At 38.5% G+C, this 20,601-nt stretch overlaps 1 protein-coding gene across 1 annotated transcript in view; it reads right to left on the bottom strand.

Moving 5' to 3' along the window:
* GRID2 (glutamate ionotropic receptor delta type subunit 2) overlaps nt 1-20,601 on the bottom strand; it is a gene marked incomplete at its 3' end in the record, with an annotated part of 1,213,016 nt that overhangs the window by 516,918 nt on the left and 675,497 nt on the right. Inside the window, exon 4 of the mRNA XM_012807815.1 lies at nt 2,920-3,125. Coding sequence (XP_012663269.1) covers nt 2,920-3,125 — 206 coding nt within the window. The remainder of the gene's footprint in view (nt 1-2,919; nt 3,126-20,601) is intronic.

Below are 20,601 nucleotides of genomic sequence, written 5' to 3'. Positions count from 1 at the left end.
CAAACTCTTGGGCTTAAGTGATTCTCTTGCCTCAGCCTCCCAAGTAGATGGGACAACAAGGTGCCAGCTAGAACACCTGGCTACTTTTGCTGTTGCAGTTGTCATTGTTTAGCTGGCCCAGGCCGGGTTGGAATCCACCAGCCTTGGTGCATGTGGCTGGTGCCACAACCACCTTGCTACAGGCACTGAGCCCAGTCTCAACCACTTACTTGAAGGCTACATGCCTTAGTTCCCTACGCATAAAACAAAGATAACCTTCATAACAATACAAAGGCTTTTTATGAGGATTATACAAGTTTATCATTTATAAAGATTATAAATAAGAAAAAAGTATTTACTAATGAGAAGATAATAAGTAACATAAAAGTGTTAAGACATAGTTATGAAGACCTGGCTAGTCTACCGCTAGCTCAAATTTAACATGTTTCAAATTGAACTCTCCAACCTCCTCCTCCGCCTCATCTGAGCATAACCATGAGTGGCACTTGGTATGGGTGAAATTATTCCATTAGTACCCGGTCCCCAAACTCATGTGTTGAAGTCTTAACACCCAGTACCTCAGACTGTGACCTTATTTGGAGATGTCATTAGGGAAGCGATCAAGTTAAAATGAAGTCCTGAGGGTGAGCCTAAGGACTGGGGTCCTTATAAAAAGGGAAATTTGTACACACAGACGTCCAGACAGAGATGATGGTGTGCAGAGACATGGGGAGAGGACAGCTGTCTAGATCCAGGGAGGGGGGCTTGGGTCTACACGGGCACAGGCCGCGGGGTGAACCAGTCCTGCCAACATCTAGATTTTGGACCTGCAGCCTTCTGATCTTTGCAACAATAACTTTCTGTTGTTTTAGCCACACAGTCAGTGGCGTTTTGTTACGAAAGTTCTAGCAAAGGAATACAACACCATCAGCTCCTGGTGAACCATCTAAAATTCACAAAATGTTCCTTCTTCTTCATTTCCTGGCCACATCCCGCCCCAGTCACTCTCACGCATATACTCTGGTGTCTCAGCCTGAGCCCGCAGCATAGATCAGCATCCCTCTGTCTGAAAGGGAGTGACCACTGCCGGAGGCTCACCACCTGCGGGCACACTCTACAGCGAAACCTCTGGTCACGTGGTCCCTGTTCTAAGCCTAGCGCTTCTGTTTACTAAAGGTAAAGGGATGTGACCCTGACATTAAATGCCTTTGTTGTGTGATATAAACCCATTTTCACACAACATGTGCTACAGCCTCTGTTCATGTCCCTACTAATAATCCGTTCCCAACACTCGTTCTGCTCTGAGCGCTCAGTCAAGGCTGTGTCTCTGCTTTGACATTATCCTCACTTTAGCACGCATCTCCTTTGGAGTATCTCCTACAGGTCAGGTCCTGCGCTATGTGGGAAAGTGATCAGGAAATTGCCACATCTTGAGCACCTATGAGGTCAGGCCCTTTCCTGCAGAAGGCACATTAGAGGATCTCTCATTAAGCTACACTATGCTTTTAATATTTTAAAATCAATATATTATTCCAATTTTACAGATGAAAACATGGAAGCAATGGAAGCATCAGAAATGTTAAGTAATTAACCCACGACATATGACCAGAGAGCGGCTGAGAAGGACCTATATTTGTCAGCTACATACCGCTTTTGTAAATTCCTACCCCGACAGAAGTGCAGTTCACAGATGCCTTCTCAATGACGCTATCTTTGATCTCCCCAGCCTGAAATGACCACAGATGCTTCAAACCCTTCTACTGGATTTTAACTCTCTAATTCATATTGCACGTCTCTATGTATTTGTGCTCAATCTTCTAGAAGATTTTGTTTTTCATGAAGGAAGCAACCAACTCCTATAACACTGGAAATATTCTATCATAGAAAAATCAAGTTGTTCATTGAGTTTCTCTAAGTTACGTGGCAATCTTAAACATTCAAAATGTTCTGTTTTCCTTAAAGTACATAACAGAGTCCCCCATTAAAATAAAAAGTTGTCATTACTGAGAGTTTCCCCTAGTTTTCCTCTTATTAGTGGTTTATAGTCTGCTACAAGTTTTTGGTAATTATGTTACCGAGTGTCAAAGAACTTCCAACACATTCAATTTGAAGGCTTTGTAGAAGTACTTTGGGAGCGAACAGAAGCACAATGACAAATTGAGGAAAAAAGTATTAATCAAACAAAGTCCTTATAATTAAAAGCATTAACAATAAAACCCATGTGAAAGTGCGTTATACCATGACCGGGCCTATACCTATATAAAAACTTTACATAGGCAAAAATGATGCCACAATAACTCCTTTGCCAAGCAGTAAATAGCAGGCATTTTAGAACATAGAGTTGTTACACCTATCACTGGGAAGTCTTAATGTATTTTTATAAAGTTTCAGAGCTTCTAGCCAAATGAACAAATATAATTAAAAATTTGAGGAGGCAGCATCTAAAATGTACAATGCTCATCACTTTGTAGAGTTTCATATACTTTTAATTATTTGTCTTGGTACAGAGTTCACAGAGAAGTAAATCTGCTATATATTTTTGTAGAAGTAATCGTGTTTAGGGAATAATATCTTGATTTAAGTAAATCTTTTCTCAGAAGCCAAACGTTAACTTGCAACATTAGTCAGAGAACTGTGCACTTGTGAATTTGTTCTTGAACTTGCTAGATTCATTTAGGTTGACAGAACTTTTAACGTCCCATGAGCCTTTGTACAATGATCCCAACTAAGTGCCTAACTATGCAACCATTCTCAGCTCTCAGCTGGACAGTAAGGGGTAAACGACATGAGCAAGGAAGTCTCTGTGCTGCCTTCATTAGTGTTAATGAGAATTGTGCACTTAACCCCTCGCACTGCTCTTAATTCTCGACTGCTCTGTGGGTCTACTCTGAAGCATTTAGTTTTTACACCCTACCCACTGCCATGAAAATGTTTACTCACCTCTGTTATGAAGGATTTGGCTGTGGCAGGATTCATCACAAGGATGGCTCGCCTAAGAGTGTCTCGATAGCGATTCAATTCCTCTATCCTCATGGTGTCAAAGAGAGTGGTGATCATTTTATTGATATTGTTTTCTACCTTCTGAAGTGCAACATCCATCCCCTGCTGAGATACTTTGTCCAAAAATTCCTGTATTCCACGGATATCTAGAAAGAGCAAAAGGCCAAAAAAATGTGAATTACAGAGCAGAAGGAAGACACCAGCTGTTTCCCTCACATCAGAATAGCTTAGTGTTCAATATCGCAGGCTGTCGGAAATTACTGAGCAGCTGATGAAACTCTCAGATACATTTAAGGTTTTGTATGTTTTAACATGTTTACAGAAAAAATGTAAAAATTACTAGTATTTGTTATTATTATTTTTTGAGACAGAGTCTTTCTTTGTCCCCATGTGTAGAGTGCCATGATGTCATTATAGCTCACAGCAACCTTAAACTCTTGGGCTTGAACAATCCTCTTGCCTCAGCCTCCCAATCTCCCTCCCTGGGACTAACAGTTGCCTGTCACAATGCCTGTCTAGTTTTTCTAGATTTAATAGAAACAGGGTCTTGCTAGTTCAGACTAGTCTCAAACTCCTGAGCTCAAGCAATCTACCTATCTCAGCCTTTAAGAGTGCTAGGATTATAGCGTGAGCCACTGCACCTGGCTATTTTACACTTTTACTCCTAGTTACGCATATGTATAATAAACCCAGGATGTTAGAATCAAAGCAGGTTAAAAGAACAAAAGTCTTGGCTAGAGCAAAGCATAAGATATCAAAGTTGAAATGATAAAGGTATTCAATATTTATTCAATATTGACTTCGGACAGTACATAAGGGTATAAGACCATGAAGCATACGAGGGCATATTCATCCTCACACTGAGACAGTCAGCAAACAAACTTATAAACACAAATCCCACTGAATGCTTGCAAGGAAAACTATAAGGGTGCTTTGGTGGATAATAATAGGGCGGGAGCACACTATGGGAAGATTTCTTTGGAAAACTTGTCTTTAAACTGTGTTCTAAATCATGAGAAGACGCTACCCAGGCTAAGAGATGGGGAGAGAAGACCATAGCTCAGAAAATCCCCAAGGCAGTGACGGGCTTGTGTGTGAAGAATTCCCAGGACTCCAGTTTGGTGGCAGCCTAGCTCGAGTGAGGTGTAGCTGGATGGAGCGGGAGGGTCAGATTATGCAGACCGCTGTGAGACACAGACAAAGGCTTTGCTTTTATTCTAGATAACCCTTTCAATCGATATAAAGTGTTACTTAAAGGATCTGCTTTAAGTGGACGAGCCTTTATGTGTGCAGAATAAAAAAGTAGTTTAAGTCTGGAAGTGACTAGTTTGATTGTATGGTTCAAACGGAGCTGGTTAGTTAATTCCCTTTGATTTGAAATCATATGACACTGTTTTAGCTTTTACTTTTGATCAGAAGGAGCTTGTATGTTGTTATTTGGTCAGAAAAGGGATGTGATGCAAAATCACTCTGACTCTTCTGCTTCTTTACTCTGGAATTCTAGTTGTCGCTTAGATGATCGTATAATTTTTCCTGATCTGTAAATGAAGATATGTTTATCTTATAGAAGCCCTCAATGATTAAATTAGCAAGGTGGGCTATGGGCATGTGTGTGCATGTATATGGTACTATTATTGTTAATAATAGTAGATAACTCTTAAGAAACCAACCCTCGCCCCCCACCCCCCATAAGTAAGATTCCCTAAATTTTACTACTGGCTAGCTACTAGCAACCATAAAGTACAAGGTAGACTCTTGGAATGTAGGAGTTAACAGAAATAGTTTTGCCTACTTGAACAAACGATACCAAATGGCACTGAATGCTCAACTGTGGAAACTGATAACTTCCATGAGAGATGAATCTGAATTACAGTGTCTATTAGCTACTCTGTAAAAAAAAGAGTCATTAACAGAGACAGTGAGGCTTTGGTTTTGTTAATTGAACAAGATCATAATCACTCATCACAATCTTTCAGCTTCATCATTTGTACGCTGATTAGCTGGCAGGCAGTGAGCTAAGTTCACATGTTACAGAAATAAAACAGACATGGTGTCTGATCTCAAGGAACCTCCAAGCCAGTGGGTGTGTCTAGGTGTTATTTACTAATCACAAAAGGCTTAAATGTACTTTCAGTACTTTCCAATTTTTTTTTTTTTTTGAGACAGAGTCTCACTTTGTCACCCTTGGTAGCTTGGCATAGTGCTGTGGCATCACAGCTCACAGCAACCTCCAGCTCTTGGGCTTAGGTGATTCTCTTGCCTCAGCCTCCTGAGTAGCTGGGATTTCCAATGATTTTTAATTTTACTGACTAGATAATTACACAATAGCAAGTGATGGAAGACTCATAAATTGAGTTATTAAACATAAGATATATGTGTGGGGGGAGAGACATTTTTTCCTAGCCATTATAAAGGAATTTGTGGTAGGCAGAATAATGACCTTTCAAAAATGATTGTATACGAATCCCTGTAATCCCAAAAGTAACTAATATAAAGCAGAAGCAAGCCAGATGCTCCCCAGACTTTCTGACTATACGAATCAATTAAAAAAAAATAAAGCTAGTCTGAAGGGAGCTTCTGCCACTTGGAAAAGAAAAGGTCTTGACTAATATTTTTTTAAACAAGCACCTGTTAATTTGGTGATGAAGATGAAGGTATATTTCCTGTCCTTGAGATGCTTCAGTTTAGTGGAGGGATAGACATTTAAAGGAGAAATTATATTTTCATGTGATAGGGGTAATAAAAGCAGTGTACCGACAACAACAAAAACGGGTGCATAAGGGAAACAGCAACTCTCCACAACTTACCTAAGCAAAAAATAACATTTCACCTAATTACTGGGTTATTCGAATAAAAGGAATCACAGTGCGTGAAATATTAAAGAGATGTGTAAACTGCAAATTTCTATGCAATGTACATTTTCATTATCAAGAATTTCTTAACCCCAGCCAAAAGTCATAATTGTTCTTAATTTTCTTCTGCTATCTTTTTTTTTCCTATAGAATATGCAAGACAATCTTGACAAAAGTTAAAGGTTAATCTCTGTAACATGCTCAGAACTTGACATTCCAGTACCTGCCAAATTCTGTGATTACCTGAATTGTGCTGCCTACTTAGGCCAGCTTCCCACAACAGTCTTCATAGATACAGCAGCTGATTGAAGCTTAGTGATTCATTTTATTAAATCATGTAAAATATTAACTTTACAATGTGATCTCTAAAGTAGATTGATTTTAATCTCTCTATTAAGAAGAGTTTATATTAAAGTATATTAGATTTTAAAAAATCCCAGGAACTATTAGAATTTAATGTATAAACATTTCCAACCTGACCCCCTAAAAAACTTTTCATCAGAACTATGTTACACCATTGTTTGTTCGATACCAGTGGTAGCATCCAAATAGCTCCCTTCTGAATGGAGTCTCAGCTTATTCTGTGCCAAGCACTGTGACAGGTGCTTAGAAGAGAATGTTGAGCAGAACGAACACAGTGCCTACCCTCATGGAGTGCACTGTCTATACCCTGGGAGGATAGCACAGACCATATTACAGAGAGAGGAGTCTTGCAGGAATGCTCATTATCCCATGTATTACACTTGAAATTGGACTAAATTTAGTGGCATTCTCTTGAATATATCAAAATAGTAATTCTTAATTTGATCACTGTGTTCACCTTTAAAATACTGAATTACATGTGAAAAGAGATCTGTCACTAAGTCCTTGGGTCTGATTTTTTTCCTCTACTCATCTGTTCCTCCTTTGTGTAGATTAGGGACATTTAATCATTTTGATAATGTCAAGCATCAGAGGTCTCACGTGGAACAGGAAGGCTTCAGGACTGTCCTCAGCCACTCTTGGGGTTTCTGAAATTATGACGGAATGTCAACCTTTAAAATTAATGTGTAGAACCTTGTGACTTTTTTAAGATATAAAGGAATATGTCATACCGTGGCATACAGGAAATTCTTTATTGAGTTGAGTGAATTTTTCCAACACACGGATAGCAAAGCATTCTGTATAAATGGCTTGCTTCATGGGAACATAGGATGCTTAATCATTGAGTGATTTAAAACATTTTGCTTAGAAGAATCCTCACTTCAAAAAGAATTAGATTCATTTATCGAGTAGGTTTTGGCCTTTTTGCTTTATTTTTTTACTTTTCATTTAAAAAATAAAGATAATCATATACTCTATTGGATTTTGAGGTGACACAGTCTAGAATAGTGACCCACCATTGAGATTTTTCCATCTGATGAAAACTTGAGATTTGAACATGAGATCACAGTATTTCACTATGAAAGACATCTTTCCATTGATGTTTATCAATATTTGTTAAGGGCCTTTTACCAATAAATAAATCTAAAGTGGTATAATACGCTTTTTTATTTTTTACCTACTTGACATCCTATGTACTAATGCAAAGGAAATAGTTGAAAAAGATGCCTGGATTAATTACATGCTTGTTGGTGCTCATGGAAGTAAATGAGAGAACTGAACAGCTGGAAAGTAGCCAAATGAGTAATAAACAGTTTTAAGACTGTCTAGAGAGAAAGTCAGTAATATTACAGTCATCAGACATTTGAAAACACTCTCAGGGTAATCATAAACATTTGCAATCAATTAACAAGAATGTGTCCATTTCATGGGCCTTGATTAAACCTCCATCAGAATACACGGGATAAATGTGGTGGTTCCCAGAAATGCATTTATGAGGATGGCCATTCAATGCTTCTTTCAAAGGGGGCTCCCATGTGGCAATTAAATTGTAAGGAAAAGTAATATCAGAATGCTGTTGCTTAAGTGGCCCAGATCTTTGCCTACGTACTGAGTTTTAGTTTGAGATCTGTAAATCAATGTTTTCAGTATGCAGATGAGACCATAAAAAATGCACTCATTAGTCCCTGAACTTGAATTTTTCTTCTGTGTCACGGTTGGCCAGAAGTGTATATGTCTACCTCGTGTATTTGATCCAGTCATTTCCATGCTAACATAGTATATTGTGTTAACACTCATCATGCATACTTAGGTCTCTGATTTTCAGAAAGTGTTTCACAAATGACAGATTTACACATGGTCAAAAATCTTTTGAAGAACAGATGGACTATCCTGAAACTATAAGAAAAATATTAGAAAGACTAAGCCCATAAAATAATTCAAACTAAATATAAAATGTGGATGTTCTACGAGCTATTTTAAAATGTTGAACTATAATGGAGATATTTATGATTTCCTTCATTTTTTCTGATACATAAGATGTCCTTCAAACTGAAATGTGTGTCTACATATGTCCATCCTTCATCTTTTCACTAGAGGGTCCCATGTAATTGAGGCTGGTGATTTAGAGCCCTTCATGAACCTGACCAAATTTATCTGGTTTAGAGATTAGCAATGCACCTAAACAGTGTGTGAGATTTGATAAATGCCTATAAATCCATGTGCATGATCTATAATATGTGAAATAAAGACCAGAAGAGAAAGAAACTTTCTTTAGTATGATAATCTGTTAGGACATGCTTGGGGACAGTATCCACTGTCTTGCCTGAGAAGAAGGCCAACACTAGAACTGAAGGAGAATGAGGGTTTGGAGGAGAGGAACATCTTCTGATAAGTTTTTGTCTCCATGCAATTACTGTAATGAACTGCTTAGCAGTACCCTGTCCCTTTGGTATCTTCCAGTCTCCACAACTGGTTCCTTCCCAATATGAAGCTGTGGAACTGCTATTATTCTCAGGCAAGAAAATGAAAGAAGCCAAGGAGCTCATTTGATGAGGGGAACGTCAACCTTCCCATTTATCTCATTCTAGTACATTGGTTCTACCCATTCCTCCCAGTCCTGAAATGCAATTTTTCTCTCATCAGTATTCTCAGAATAGTATAATCTTTCCATTACAGTTATCTATCTGCTGTTTTTTTGTTTTTGTTTTTTGGTATCACTTTATCACCCTCAGTAGAGTGCTGTGGCATCACAGCTCACAACTCCTGAGCCTGAGCTTAGGCAATTCTCTTGCCTCAGCCTCCCAAGTAGCTGGGACTACAGGCACCTGCCACAATGCCTGGCTATTTTTTTGGTGCAGTTTGGCTGGGGTCAGGTTTGAAGATGCCACCCTTGGTATATGGAACTGGCACTCTGCCCATGGAGGCACAGGTGCTGTCCCTATCTGCTGTTTTTGTATTCTAAGGGCTACCTCCTCTTATAACTTGCTGGTTTATGTGCTATTGCAGTAGCAGGACTCCTCGATTCTGGAATCTAGCAGGTGGCTGGTGCAGCCACTTGAATTCCATGCTTGGTCCTGTCTGATGGCCAGTCCCCCTGGACCACTGTCAGCTGCCTCTCATGAGCCCCTTTCAGTATTTAACCCACCTAACCGGCTGTGCTTCCTCTTGCAAAGCATTTGGTTGAACGCATAAACAGTAAGCCGTGCAAAGTGAGGATAACGCGAAAATGGAAAGTGCGGTCAATGTAATGAGTAGCACAGCGAAGACATAACATAAAACTGAAAATGTAAGCAGAAATTACAAGAAGTCCAAGTGTTTTGTATTTTTCTAAAAAGAGGTACAGTTCTCACCTCCCTCTACAGTGACAACACTTGGCATACTGTGTGTTCTGGAAATGTGTCAGGTGTTTGATACAGAGAGACTGGGAACTAGGAGAAGGATAACAGCATTTAGAAGCAGAGCAGCACGCTGCATGTTATTTGTAAACAGGGGTTTTTGCCCAGTGTGTATGTTTTCTGTTCCATATAAAGAAAAACTTTCTGACAACTAGAAATATCCAGTGTCCAAAGGTGAAATGAGCTCCTTCAAAAAAGTAGAGTTCTGTGTCTCTTAGACTCATCAGGCACACGGGAGAAGAGAAGAGAAGAGATTTGATGTTTTCAGACTCCTCATGAGGGACCAAGCTGGCATGTCGGCCTCGCCCGTAGAGTTTTGAAACAGCATGTGGCTGGACTTCCTTACGAAAACTCAGATTCTGGAGTCCTGGGATGAGGCCCTCCGGGCATTCCAATTACTAAAAAACTCTTCTAGTGATTTGAAAATACTTTGAACTTCGGGTTGTAGGTGTCTACCAAGGTAAATTCTGACCTTTTGTTTATGACTTCAGAACCTCCAAGTGACTATGACTCCACTATGCATTAGTTTAAAATTCTGAGAGCTGTGTAACTTGCTTTTTCCTTCTTTTCTCCTTTTCTTTACTTTCTTTGACCTTCAAATACCGGATGGGTTATTCTGTCTTGTATTTCTGATTAAAGTTTAATTTACATGCAATAAAATAAACAGAACTTAAAGGTTTAGTTCAAAGATTAGTTGTTGTATTCTAATGTTACCACCACTCAAAACAAGATAATGGATATTTACATTATTTACATCTATTACCCCTGTAAGGTTCCTTGTATCTTTTTCCAGACAATTCACCCCAGACAAACAGATGGAACTACTACTGTCTGATTTCTACTATTAGAGATTTTTATTTATTTTATTTTTTATTTTTTTTGCAGAGACAGAGTCTCACTTTATGACCCTTGGTAAAGTGCCATGGTGTCACACTGCTCACAGCAACCTCCCACTCCTGGGCTTAGGTGATTCTCTTGCCTCAGCCTCCCGAGTAGCTGGGACTACAGGTGCCCAACACAATGCTGGGCTATTTTTTTGTTGCAGTTTGGCTGGGACGGGTTTGAACCTGCTGCCCTCAGGATATGGGGCTGGCGCCTTACTGACTGAGCCACAGGGTGCCATCCAGGAGACTTTTTATATATACTACTGGAATTCATATGAATTGAATGGACTAATGCTGTATTGCAAGTTTTTTTTTTTTTTTTTATTTAGACTTCTTTCATTCAACATAATATTCTGGCATGTTTCAATAGTTCCTTATATATTATTGCTGAATAATATTCTACCATATGGATACACAAAAATTCATTGAAAAATTCTCAAAATGATGGGTATTCGGGTTGTTTCCAGTTTGAATGTAATGAATAATGCTGCTATGAGCATTCTGGTGTAAGAATTTGTGTGGATATACATTTTCATTTCTGTGGAGTGAAATGGGTGGGTCACAGAAGGTAAGTAGACATTTAACTTGGTAGCAAACTGTCAAACACCTCTCCAAAATGGATGCATATTTTACATTCCAACCAGCAAAGCAGGAGAGGTCAGTTGGGCCCCATCTTTGTTTACATGTAGTGTTGTCAATCTTCTTACCATCCGCCAATCTAGTGGGCATAGACTGGTGTCATCTCATAATGTTAATTTCCACTTTTCTATAAAGTCAAATGCATAGTTCTTGTATTTATTTGTCATTTATACATTTTCCTATGTGACTTGTCTGCACAAGTCTTTTGCCCATTTTAAAGTGTGGTTTTGATTTCAAAATGTTGCTTTATAGGAGTTTATCCATATATATTCTCTGAGACCTTCATACATCATGTCTGTTTATGTAAGATTTTCAGATATATGAATTGGAATTTATCCTTTAGCTTGTAGTTTCTTTTTATCATGTTGTCTGTTAATGAGCAGAAAATTTTAATTTTGATGAAGTCCAAAATAAATTACTATTTTTTATTAGTTCTTTTTGATACAATAGAAATCTTTGCACGCCCCAAAGTAATGTAGGTAATCTCTCAGGTTTGCTTCTAAATATTTCTATCGTTGAGCTGGGTCTATGAGACATGAGATGAGAGATAAAAGTTCTGTTTCTTTTCTCTTCATACAGTTACGGAATTGGTTTAGCACTATAGATTACAAACGTCACAGAATTGACTTGGCAAGTTGGTTAACGACAGATTGATTGTGTACATGGCAGGTGACTTTTGGGCTCCTATTATATTTCCTTTATTTGCCAATCCTTATGCCAGTACCAGATAAGCTCTGAAATCAGCTTCCAATTTCCTCCAATTTTGTTCTTTTTTCCCCCTTTTTCAAGATTGTTGTGACTACACAAGATTTACACAGTCCACTTAAATTTTAGAGTCAGCTTATCAATTTCTGCCAAACAAAATAATTCTACGATTTTGAGTGGGATTTCATTGAGTCTATAACCCAATTTATGGAATGTAAACACCTTTATATTCAATATTCTAAATCATGAACATCTATCACTCCATTATCAGATCATCTTTAACTTTTCTTGGAGAATGTTTTGTAGATTTTCGTGCACGTGTTTTGCAGAATTTTGCCGACTTATTCCTAGGTGTTTGATGTTATTACAATTTATTTAGTTTTAATTTTCTTATTTATATTACGGAGAAACACTTTGAAATATTTATATGATTGTCTGTAAACATGCTAATTAATTTACAATTTCTAATTGTTTTTTGTAAACTCTATATTGTTTCTTATGAAATATACTATATATGTGCAATATAATTATATATCGAGAAATAATGTATTTTCAATTCTTCTTTTTCAAAACTATATTTTCAATACTTTGCTTTCTTGCCAGTGGCTAGGACTTCCAGTGTATTTTTCTGTGTGGAGAATCTGAGCTAATAGCTTCTTTTTCATTTCTGATATGGCTAAATTTTATGTTCTTTATTTTTTTAATAATGATCTTGCTAGTAGTTTATCAATTTTATTAATCTTTTTAAAGGATTCATAATTTCAGCCTTTGTTAGTTTCCTCTACTGTTTATCTGTTATCACTTATTTATAGTCTTTTCTTTTTATAATTTTTACAATTTTGCAAATATTTTTTATCAAAATATAAGCATTTTTGCTAAATGACTGGCTTGTATAATGAAGTCAGAACTTTTAGTGTGCCCACCACCAGAACAATGTGCACTCTATCTAATGAGTATATTTTTATCCCTCACCCCTTCCTAACATCCCGACTTCTTAGATTCCAATGTCCTTTTCATAGCTCTGTGACCAGGTGTACCCATCAGTTAACTTCCACTTTTATTTTTTAAGAACACAAGGTATTTGTTTTTCTATTCCTGAGATACTTCACTTAGGATAACGTTCTCTGACTCCATTCAAGTTGCTGAAAATGACATTGTTTTACTCCCTTTTACGGTGGAGAAGTACTGCCTGGGGTACGCACACTACATTTTCCCTACCCACTCAACAACTGAGGGGAACTTAGGTTGATTCTGCATGTTTGCAACTGTGATCTTTGCTGCATTAAACGTTTTGTGTCTTTTAAAATTTGTTATTAATAGGTATCTTTCCAGAAGAAAAAAAACCAAAAAAAAAACATCGTTTTACCCATCGTTGCCAAATAAAGACATTTGCCCTAGAATTTTTATTGTAACTGCGCTCAATTCACAATCTCCAAAATGCGGAACCAACCCAAGTGTCCATCAGCATATAAAAGGATAAGTAAACTGAGGAATATGTACACTCAAGAATACTATTCAGCATAAAAAGATGGAGACTTTATATCTTTTGTATTTACCTGGATGGAGTTGAAAATTATTGTTCTTTAAAGTATGCCAAGAACAGAAGAGCAAGTATTCAATGTACTAAATACTACTGTGAAGCCAACAGATAAACAACTACACCCTCCTACGTGATAAAAACATAATTAAATTCAAATGGGGGGAGGAAGGAAGGGGAAAGGAGCAGAAAGAGGACATTATTGGTAAGTTCTCACCTACAGTGCACAATGAAGGGATACAGCACACCCCTGGGTAAAGGGCTCAACCTCCACTTGAACTTTACCTCAGAAACATAAATAATGTACCTCATATTAATCTGAAATACTTTTCTTTCTCATCGTTAGTGTTTAATGTAGATTCACTTTGCCATGTTCTGAAGGTGGAAGCTTAATTTCTTGTTCTTTAAGCCTTTTCTTTCACTGTTTTCTTTTCTTTTTCTTTCTTTCTTTTTTTTTCTTTTGAGACAGGGTCTCACTATGTTGCTCTTGGTAGAGTACTGTGGTGTTACAGCTCACAGCAACCTCAAATTCTTGGGTATAAGTGAATCTCTTGCCTCTGCTTTCCAGTAGCTGGGACTATAGGCAACTGCCACATCTCCTGGCTATTTTTTTTTTTTTTTTGTTGCAGTTGTCAAATGTTTAGCTGGCCTTGGCTGGCTACCCACCAGCCTCAGTATACCTGGCTGGTGCCATAACCACTGTGCTACAGGCACCAAGCCAAGCCTTTTATTTTCCACATATAGGCATTGCTTTGATTTTATTGAAAAATAATTAGCTTGTTTATTTGTGGTAACATGTGCTTGGGCTTTAGTGAGTTATGTATTAAATTTGATTTGGGCTAACTTTCAGACATTTTAACTTCCCATATGTCTTTGTTTTCAAATCCTTACACATATTCCAGACAGATATTAATTAAGTTTAACCTTGGGAGAAGTAAAAGGCATATTTCTCATGCATGTAAATGTAACTAAAAAAAAAAAAAGACTGAAGCTTAGAATTCCTCCTCACAATAATCTGTGTTCAATAGCCTCCAGATACTGTTTAAACAACCTTTTTGAAATTATATCACTTTTTTATAGATTGGAGGTTTTTTGGTAGCTACAAATTCCTCATTATCAATGAAGATTATCTTTCAAATTATTTGATACGCTCCGTTTTCAGATTCTCTGTGGTGTTTTCCCCTTTTTATTTTATTTTGGATATTTAACCTTGCCTTCTTTCTTTCCTTCCTTCCTTTTTTACTTCCTTCCTTGCATCAAATATATAAATTTATATGTCAAATTTAATATAATATTACATATTAATATCTATAATATATGCAAATGACTTTTTGTAAAATTTTATTCTATAATATTTATTATGAATCTATAAAATTCATGTCATTTAGCATTTTTCAAGCAATTTAAGTATTTTTATGGAAAAATTTATATCCTAATGAAAAAATTGGAACAGTAACTTGTTATAGCAAGTATAAATCAGAAAGGATGTGAAAGCTGTTCTCCATCAGTTTTAGAATTATGAAAACTAAAAATCCTGATTATAAAAAAAACTTTAAATATGTATTGTAAAATTAAGTTCCTCTTTTCCTTAGTCTTAAGATACTAGAAAATAGTTAACCAGTTTTACTTTTATACTTTCTCAATAAAATTATTACATTTTCATTATTTGGAACTATGTTCTGTTATCACAAACTATTGTGAAAATTAGAATTTATTTTTCCAAAACCAAGTTTTCAATTTTTGTTTGTAAGATAGCCATTCAATATTAAGATAATGAATTAAATGTATTTTGAAAAATATTTTAAGATAAGATTTTGAGAATCCATTCTGATATCCTTTTAACTGTGTTTTATAATTTTTTTCCCATATAGATACTAATTCGGTTTAATCTTAGACTTTTCAGTTCTATATTTTTGGGAGGAAAGTGGCGTAGGTAAAAGTCAAGTTCTCGTACACTTCACTCTAACTGTAAGGCTTATGGTCTGAATGAATCCCCCTTAATTCTTATGGTGGAATCTTAATCCCCAAGGCAACAGGGAGGCAGAGCCAAATCGGAGGTCTTTATGTCAGGAGGGTTCTATCCTGATGAGTGGATTAATGCAGTCATATAAAGGGCTTATGGGAGCAAGTTCACCCTCTGCCAATCTCCTGTCACGTAAGGACTCAGGGTTTCTCCCCCCTTAGCCCTTCTATCTTCTGCCACATGAGGACTCAGCCAAGCAACAGATATTGACCTCCCAGCCACCAAAACTGTGAGAAATAAATTTTTGTTCTTTATAAATTACCCAATATCGTGTATTCTTTTATAGGACCCAATAGACTAATACAGTAAGGAAGTTGGAAGTTTAGAATTCCTCCCCACAGTAATAATCTGGGTCTAGCATCTGCAGATAACAGTTTAACATACAACCTTCAGACTGTGGCCTCTCATTAAAATTTTATCTATTTATGGTATTGATTTTTTAATAGTTGTTAACTTCTCACTGTCTGTAGAGAGTTATTCTGGTTATATGAGTAAGACGGCATTAAAACTAGGCAGAGGGATATTGGGCCAAGTGCCACAGTTTAAAAAAAAAAAAACTTGATGTTTTTGGCTTTAATTCTCTGGTGTACATAAATAGTACCTCAAAACATTCCAAATGTCCTCAAAATATTTATTTTATTTTTAGTGGACAGCCAAAAAGCAAGTAAAAGTAGCATTTAAAACATACTGCATTCCTTGAGGAAGCAGGATGCAAATTAGCTGGTGCTTCAAGTCGAGATGTGTAAATTTATCAACTAGGGTTTCTTCCTATAACTTTTTAAGGAATAATACTAGAAAGCAAATAAACATCTTTTTTTTTTTTTTAGGTAAGTTAAAGGAACAGCATTAACACAGTCACTTTCCAATATTTTAAAATATTTGAAGTCTTTTTTTTCTGCAACATTCATACAAACATGGTCCTTCAAGTATCAAAGTTTAAAAAAATGAGAATCAGTCCGAACTGGAAAAAACTGTGTCACCCATGAGCACAAAGAGCTTTGGTTGGACTAAAAAGATAAGCTTGCTTGGTTGAGCTATGTAGTGGCTGCTTACAACAGAAAGTCCTTCGTTTATTGTCACACAGTAGATCTCTCTTGGTCTACATTCTCTCATGCCTCCCTTCCCCTCTACCCTGACATCAGGAAAAACTTCTCGCCCCAAGGGACTAAAGGTCCTATGTACCTATCTGAGTACGCCCGGAAACCTTGGGCAAGGGAGGGACTCACATGTCTTCTCTGGATATAGTATTTATCCAGTCTTGGGCCTAGAAGAGATTATGCCCAGTTCAGCTGTTTGGTAGGAGTTTTTAACGGGGGAGGAAATCAGCATGATATCATGGGTGGGTCCCTTTGTACTAATTTAATATGCTGTTGTTCCTTCTTACATTGAATATAAATGGAGACTTGTGTGTTATATGTTTTTACTTTTCTGCTGCATAAATGCTCAAAGAGGTTGCCTCATGTGGAGAAATGCTAGTGAAGTGGGCCTAACTCCTCTGCAATTTGCCTTCAGAATTTAGTGCAAGTGCCTCTATCCTCTGGTAATGAGAGTTTTCAATGTAAATTATGTACTGTTGGTTGGTTAGTCAGAAGCTCCAGTTTCAATAGCCCTGATTACAGTATTATCACATCTCCACTGGCAGAAGCAGCTGATAAACCTTAATAAAATTCAGGAACATTCACCAATGAAATTTCTTCCTCATATAATTCTCAGTCCCTCCTGCAATTAAAGAAAAGACTGCTGTCTCTTCTCTCTCCCAAAAGAGAGGCCCAGCACATCATTGGCCTCTTGGTCCAATCCTGTGACTGGTAACCAAGCCAGCGGGAGTCCTGCAGAAGAAGGCAGCCTCCTTGCAGAGACTCACCTTGGGATTTTGTTCCTGTGGCTACCCTAACCTGGATACCAGGTACACCTGTTTCAAAAAGCCGCTCCTAGCTTTCTCTTGGACTATCACTGAAACAGAAAGCCTGATGAGTGAGTGGCCTGGTGGTCCCATTTTGAGGAGGGTCACCTTGAATTCAACAACAAGATACCCAGGGTCCAATGAGTTTGCTTACTTGATGCAAGTCAAAAATCAAATTCTGCCTTTGGGAGAGTTATTCCCACGTTACCACCTGAAGCCAAGTGCTGACTCTGCGGGGCCTTGACATACAGAGTTTCCCATAATCAAAGGGGATTGATTCAGTAACAGATCTGCTAAACTGAGACCTGATAGTATTCACTATAGGGTGCTTGGTCATCCAAGCTCAGCCCTAGTTACACAGTCATGAAAACGGGCGTGGCGACTCTGCTAAGTGGGAGGAACCTCAGGCTGTTCCGACAGCTGTACAAAATGCAGTGCTTCCTGCATGACCTGTGTATAAAAAATAATTATGACTGCTGGCCTGTTGCCAAGAGTCTAGCTGTTTCTTCTGCCACTGGAGAGTAGAGCATGTGCGAGAAATACACGCCCCGTTGGGGCTGCAAACTGTACCCCGTGACTGCATCCGGGTTGCTCGCAGAGAAGGCCATAGTCAGAGCCCATTATCTGATGAGATAAACAGGACTCAAGGTGCTTACTGAGAGAGACACACACAAATTGCCATTACTGCTTACTCCCTCCGGATCAGACTGAACGTGATAATATATCTACCGGCACAGACTGCACACACATTCAAGAACTCTATTGTTTCTGTTACTAAGGTTACACTGTATATAATAGTCATGATTCCTGCGGAAGTCCGCCCGCTTTTCTCCTAGCAGGGGAATCGCCTCACACTGGCACGGGCCCTCCTCCCGCAAGTGCACTGACTATCCGGGACCTCTGCTCACCACTCAGGGCTGCCTGAACATGTTTCTGGTAGTGTTTCACATCATCACATTACTGGCCCAGTATGATCAGCTGACTTAGGCTTATTTTTATAGTCCTTGAATCTCTAACCTATGTTATATTTTCAGCTCACCAGGCTTTTTGCAGCCTGACAAAAAGGTGCCAAAAAACACCCAACAACGACCTGGGAATCAAGGAACTCCATGGCGCTTCCAGACTCTGCCATCTGCAGACTTCTTGAGAAGCACAAGAATCTCCCCAAATATTCACTCAAAAAGATATCCAGCTATATTTCCATTACATCCTCCTGGTTCATCCACCCTCGTCATGCAGTTTAATCACTTAATGCAATGTTCCCAGAAAAGAATCATCATCTCAGCTGATTTCTATGCAATTATTGACACGAAAGTGGTGTGGGATAATTTAGACCTATTTTTAAAATTCAGAGTTCCATTCTGAGCTTTCTTGGGCATGATGCTTCCTTCTGTTTGCCCCATACCAGCCTGGTGACAGCCTTACCTAAGTGGAGCTTAGGAGATTTGGAATAAATTATGTTTTAGCTTCCTGGTGTTTCTTGTGAGCGACAGGATTCTGGATCATAATGAGTCCTTTGTGAGGATACAGCTTGACAAATCCTCTTATAATGGTCTGTTAAAGCTAAATCGGTGGACATGATCAGTCTTGTAAGTTTATTTATTTATTTATTTGAGACAGAGCCTCACTCTCTTGTCTTGGGTAGAGTGTTGTGGCATCACTAGCTCACAGCAACCTCAGATTCGCCGGGTTAAGCAGTCCTCCTGCCTCATCCTCTGGAGTAGGTAGAATTGCAGGCACCTGCCATGATGCAGGCTAATTTTTCTATTTTTAGTAGGGACAGGGTGTCACTCTTTCTCAGGCTGGTCTTGAACTCCTGAGCTCAAGTGTGTAATCCTCTGGAGTGCTAGGATTATAGGTGTGAGCCACCACATCCAATCTTGTTTTACAAAAATATCCTTGTAGCTTTTGTACCATTCTTTCTAAAAGGCTAAGTACAAAAAGGATATAATTGAGACCAAAGTGACAGTACAGGAGCTTTAGAATGGGATATACCAGTTTTCTGGAGGGAGAGGGACAGCAAGCCTCCAACATCCGAGAAGGGGATGTCCACAAAGCCCCAGAGGAAGCAGGAAGGGACGGACATTCCAGTTATTTATACACCATTCTCTACATGCAGGCCAACGCTTTGTACAGCCTTGTAATGACTATTTTGTAAAGAAAGGTATAGTTAACTACAATTTTCCATTTTCCCTATGTATGGCAATTTGGGGGGACATCTTGTATTTTAGGCTTGTGGGTTATACTGTTTTCATTGAAGAGCTCAACTCTGGGTGGCTCCTGTGGCTCAGCGGGTAGGGTGTCAGCCCCATATACTGAGGGTGCTGGGTTCAAACCTGGCTCTGGTCAAACTGCAGCAAAAAAATAGCTGGGTATTCTGGTGGGCACCTGTAGTCCCAGCTACTTGGGAGGCTGAAGCAAGAGAATTGCCTAAGCCCAGGAGTTGGAGGTTGCTGTGAGCTGTGACACCATAGGACTCTACTAAGGGCAAAAAAGTGAGACTCTGTCTCTAAAAAAAAACAAAAAACAAACAAAAACAAAAACAAAGAGTTCCACTCTGGTGTTGTAGCTCAAAAGCAGCCAAAGATAGCATGCAAATAAACAAACATAGCTGTGTTCCAATAAAACCTTATTTACAAAAAGTAGTCGGGAGTAGACAGAACAGATTGGAGTAGACAGGACAGATTGGAGTAGTCAGGACACATTGGACCTAGTACCCTCACAGAATCTCTGTGAAGCAAGAGCTGACCTCAACTACTCCCTACAAATGGAAAACCCTGGGCGCTAAAGCTGCCCAGGAAGCAACACTGGAGGAATGATTGACTCGCGTCCCACCTGGCAGGTCCCGGCCAGTTGTCGTCAGTCCTCTCTGCACCTCAGGGCACCATGTGCCCTGCCAGTACCACAGTTCTCGTGTGAAGGCTACTGCTCTCCTGAAGACACATACTTGCCTTTCAAGAGTAGCCATAAGAGACCTTCAAGTATTAAAGTAAAAACCAGCAACAGATAGCACAGCAATCCAATGAGATCTCCCTAAAATTAGCTACCCTTAGATATTTTAGGGAGCTCCATGGAGCAATATCTATGAAGCTGGGGGCAGTTTTCCGTACATAGGAGTCACTGTTGTCCAACTATAAATTTTTACCCAGATTTTGCAGAAGTGACCAATGTCACCACTTCAACTTTGGAATTCATTCAGGTCTGCTTCAACTCACTGGCCAGAGTAATTATGGATGACAGGCTTTCTCCTTGTGGGCAAAGGTGCAGTTTTTGCAACCACAAATAAATCCTTTTTTTTTTTTTTTTTTTAACGCCTCACTT

The sequence above is a fragment of the Otolemur garnettii genome, unplaced genomic scaffold, assembly GCF_000181295.1.
Source record: "Otolemur garnettii isolate 467f Iridium unplaced genomic scaffold, OtoGar3 scaffold00076, whole genome shotgun sequence".
Taxonomy (NCBI): domain Eukaryota; kingdom Metazoa; phylum Chordata; class Mammalia; order Primates; family Galagidae; genus Otolemur; species Otolemur garnettii.
The sequence above is the reverse complement of the archived record's forward strand: the minus strand, read 5'-3'. Positions and strand labels throughout refer to the sequence as shown.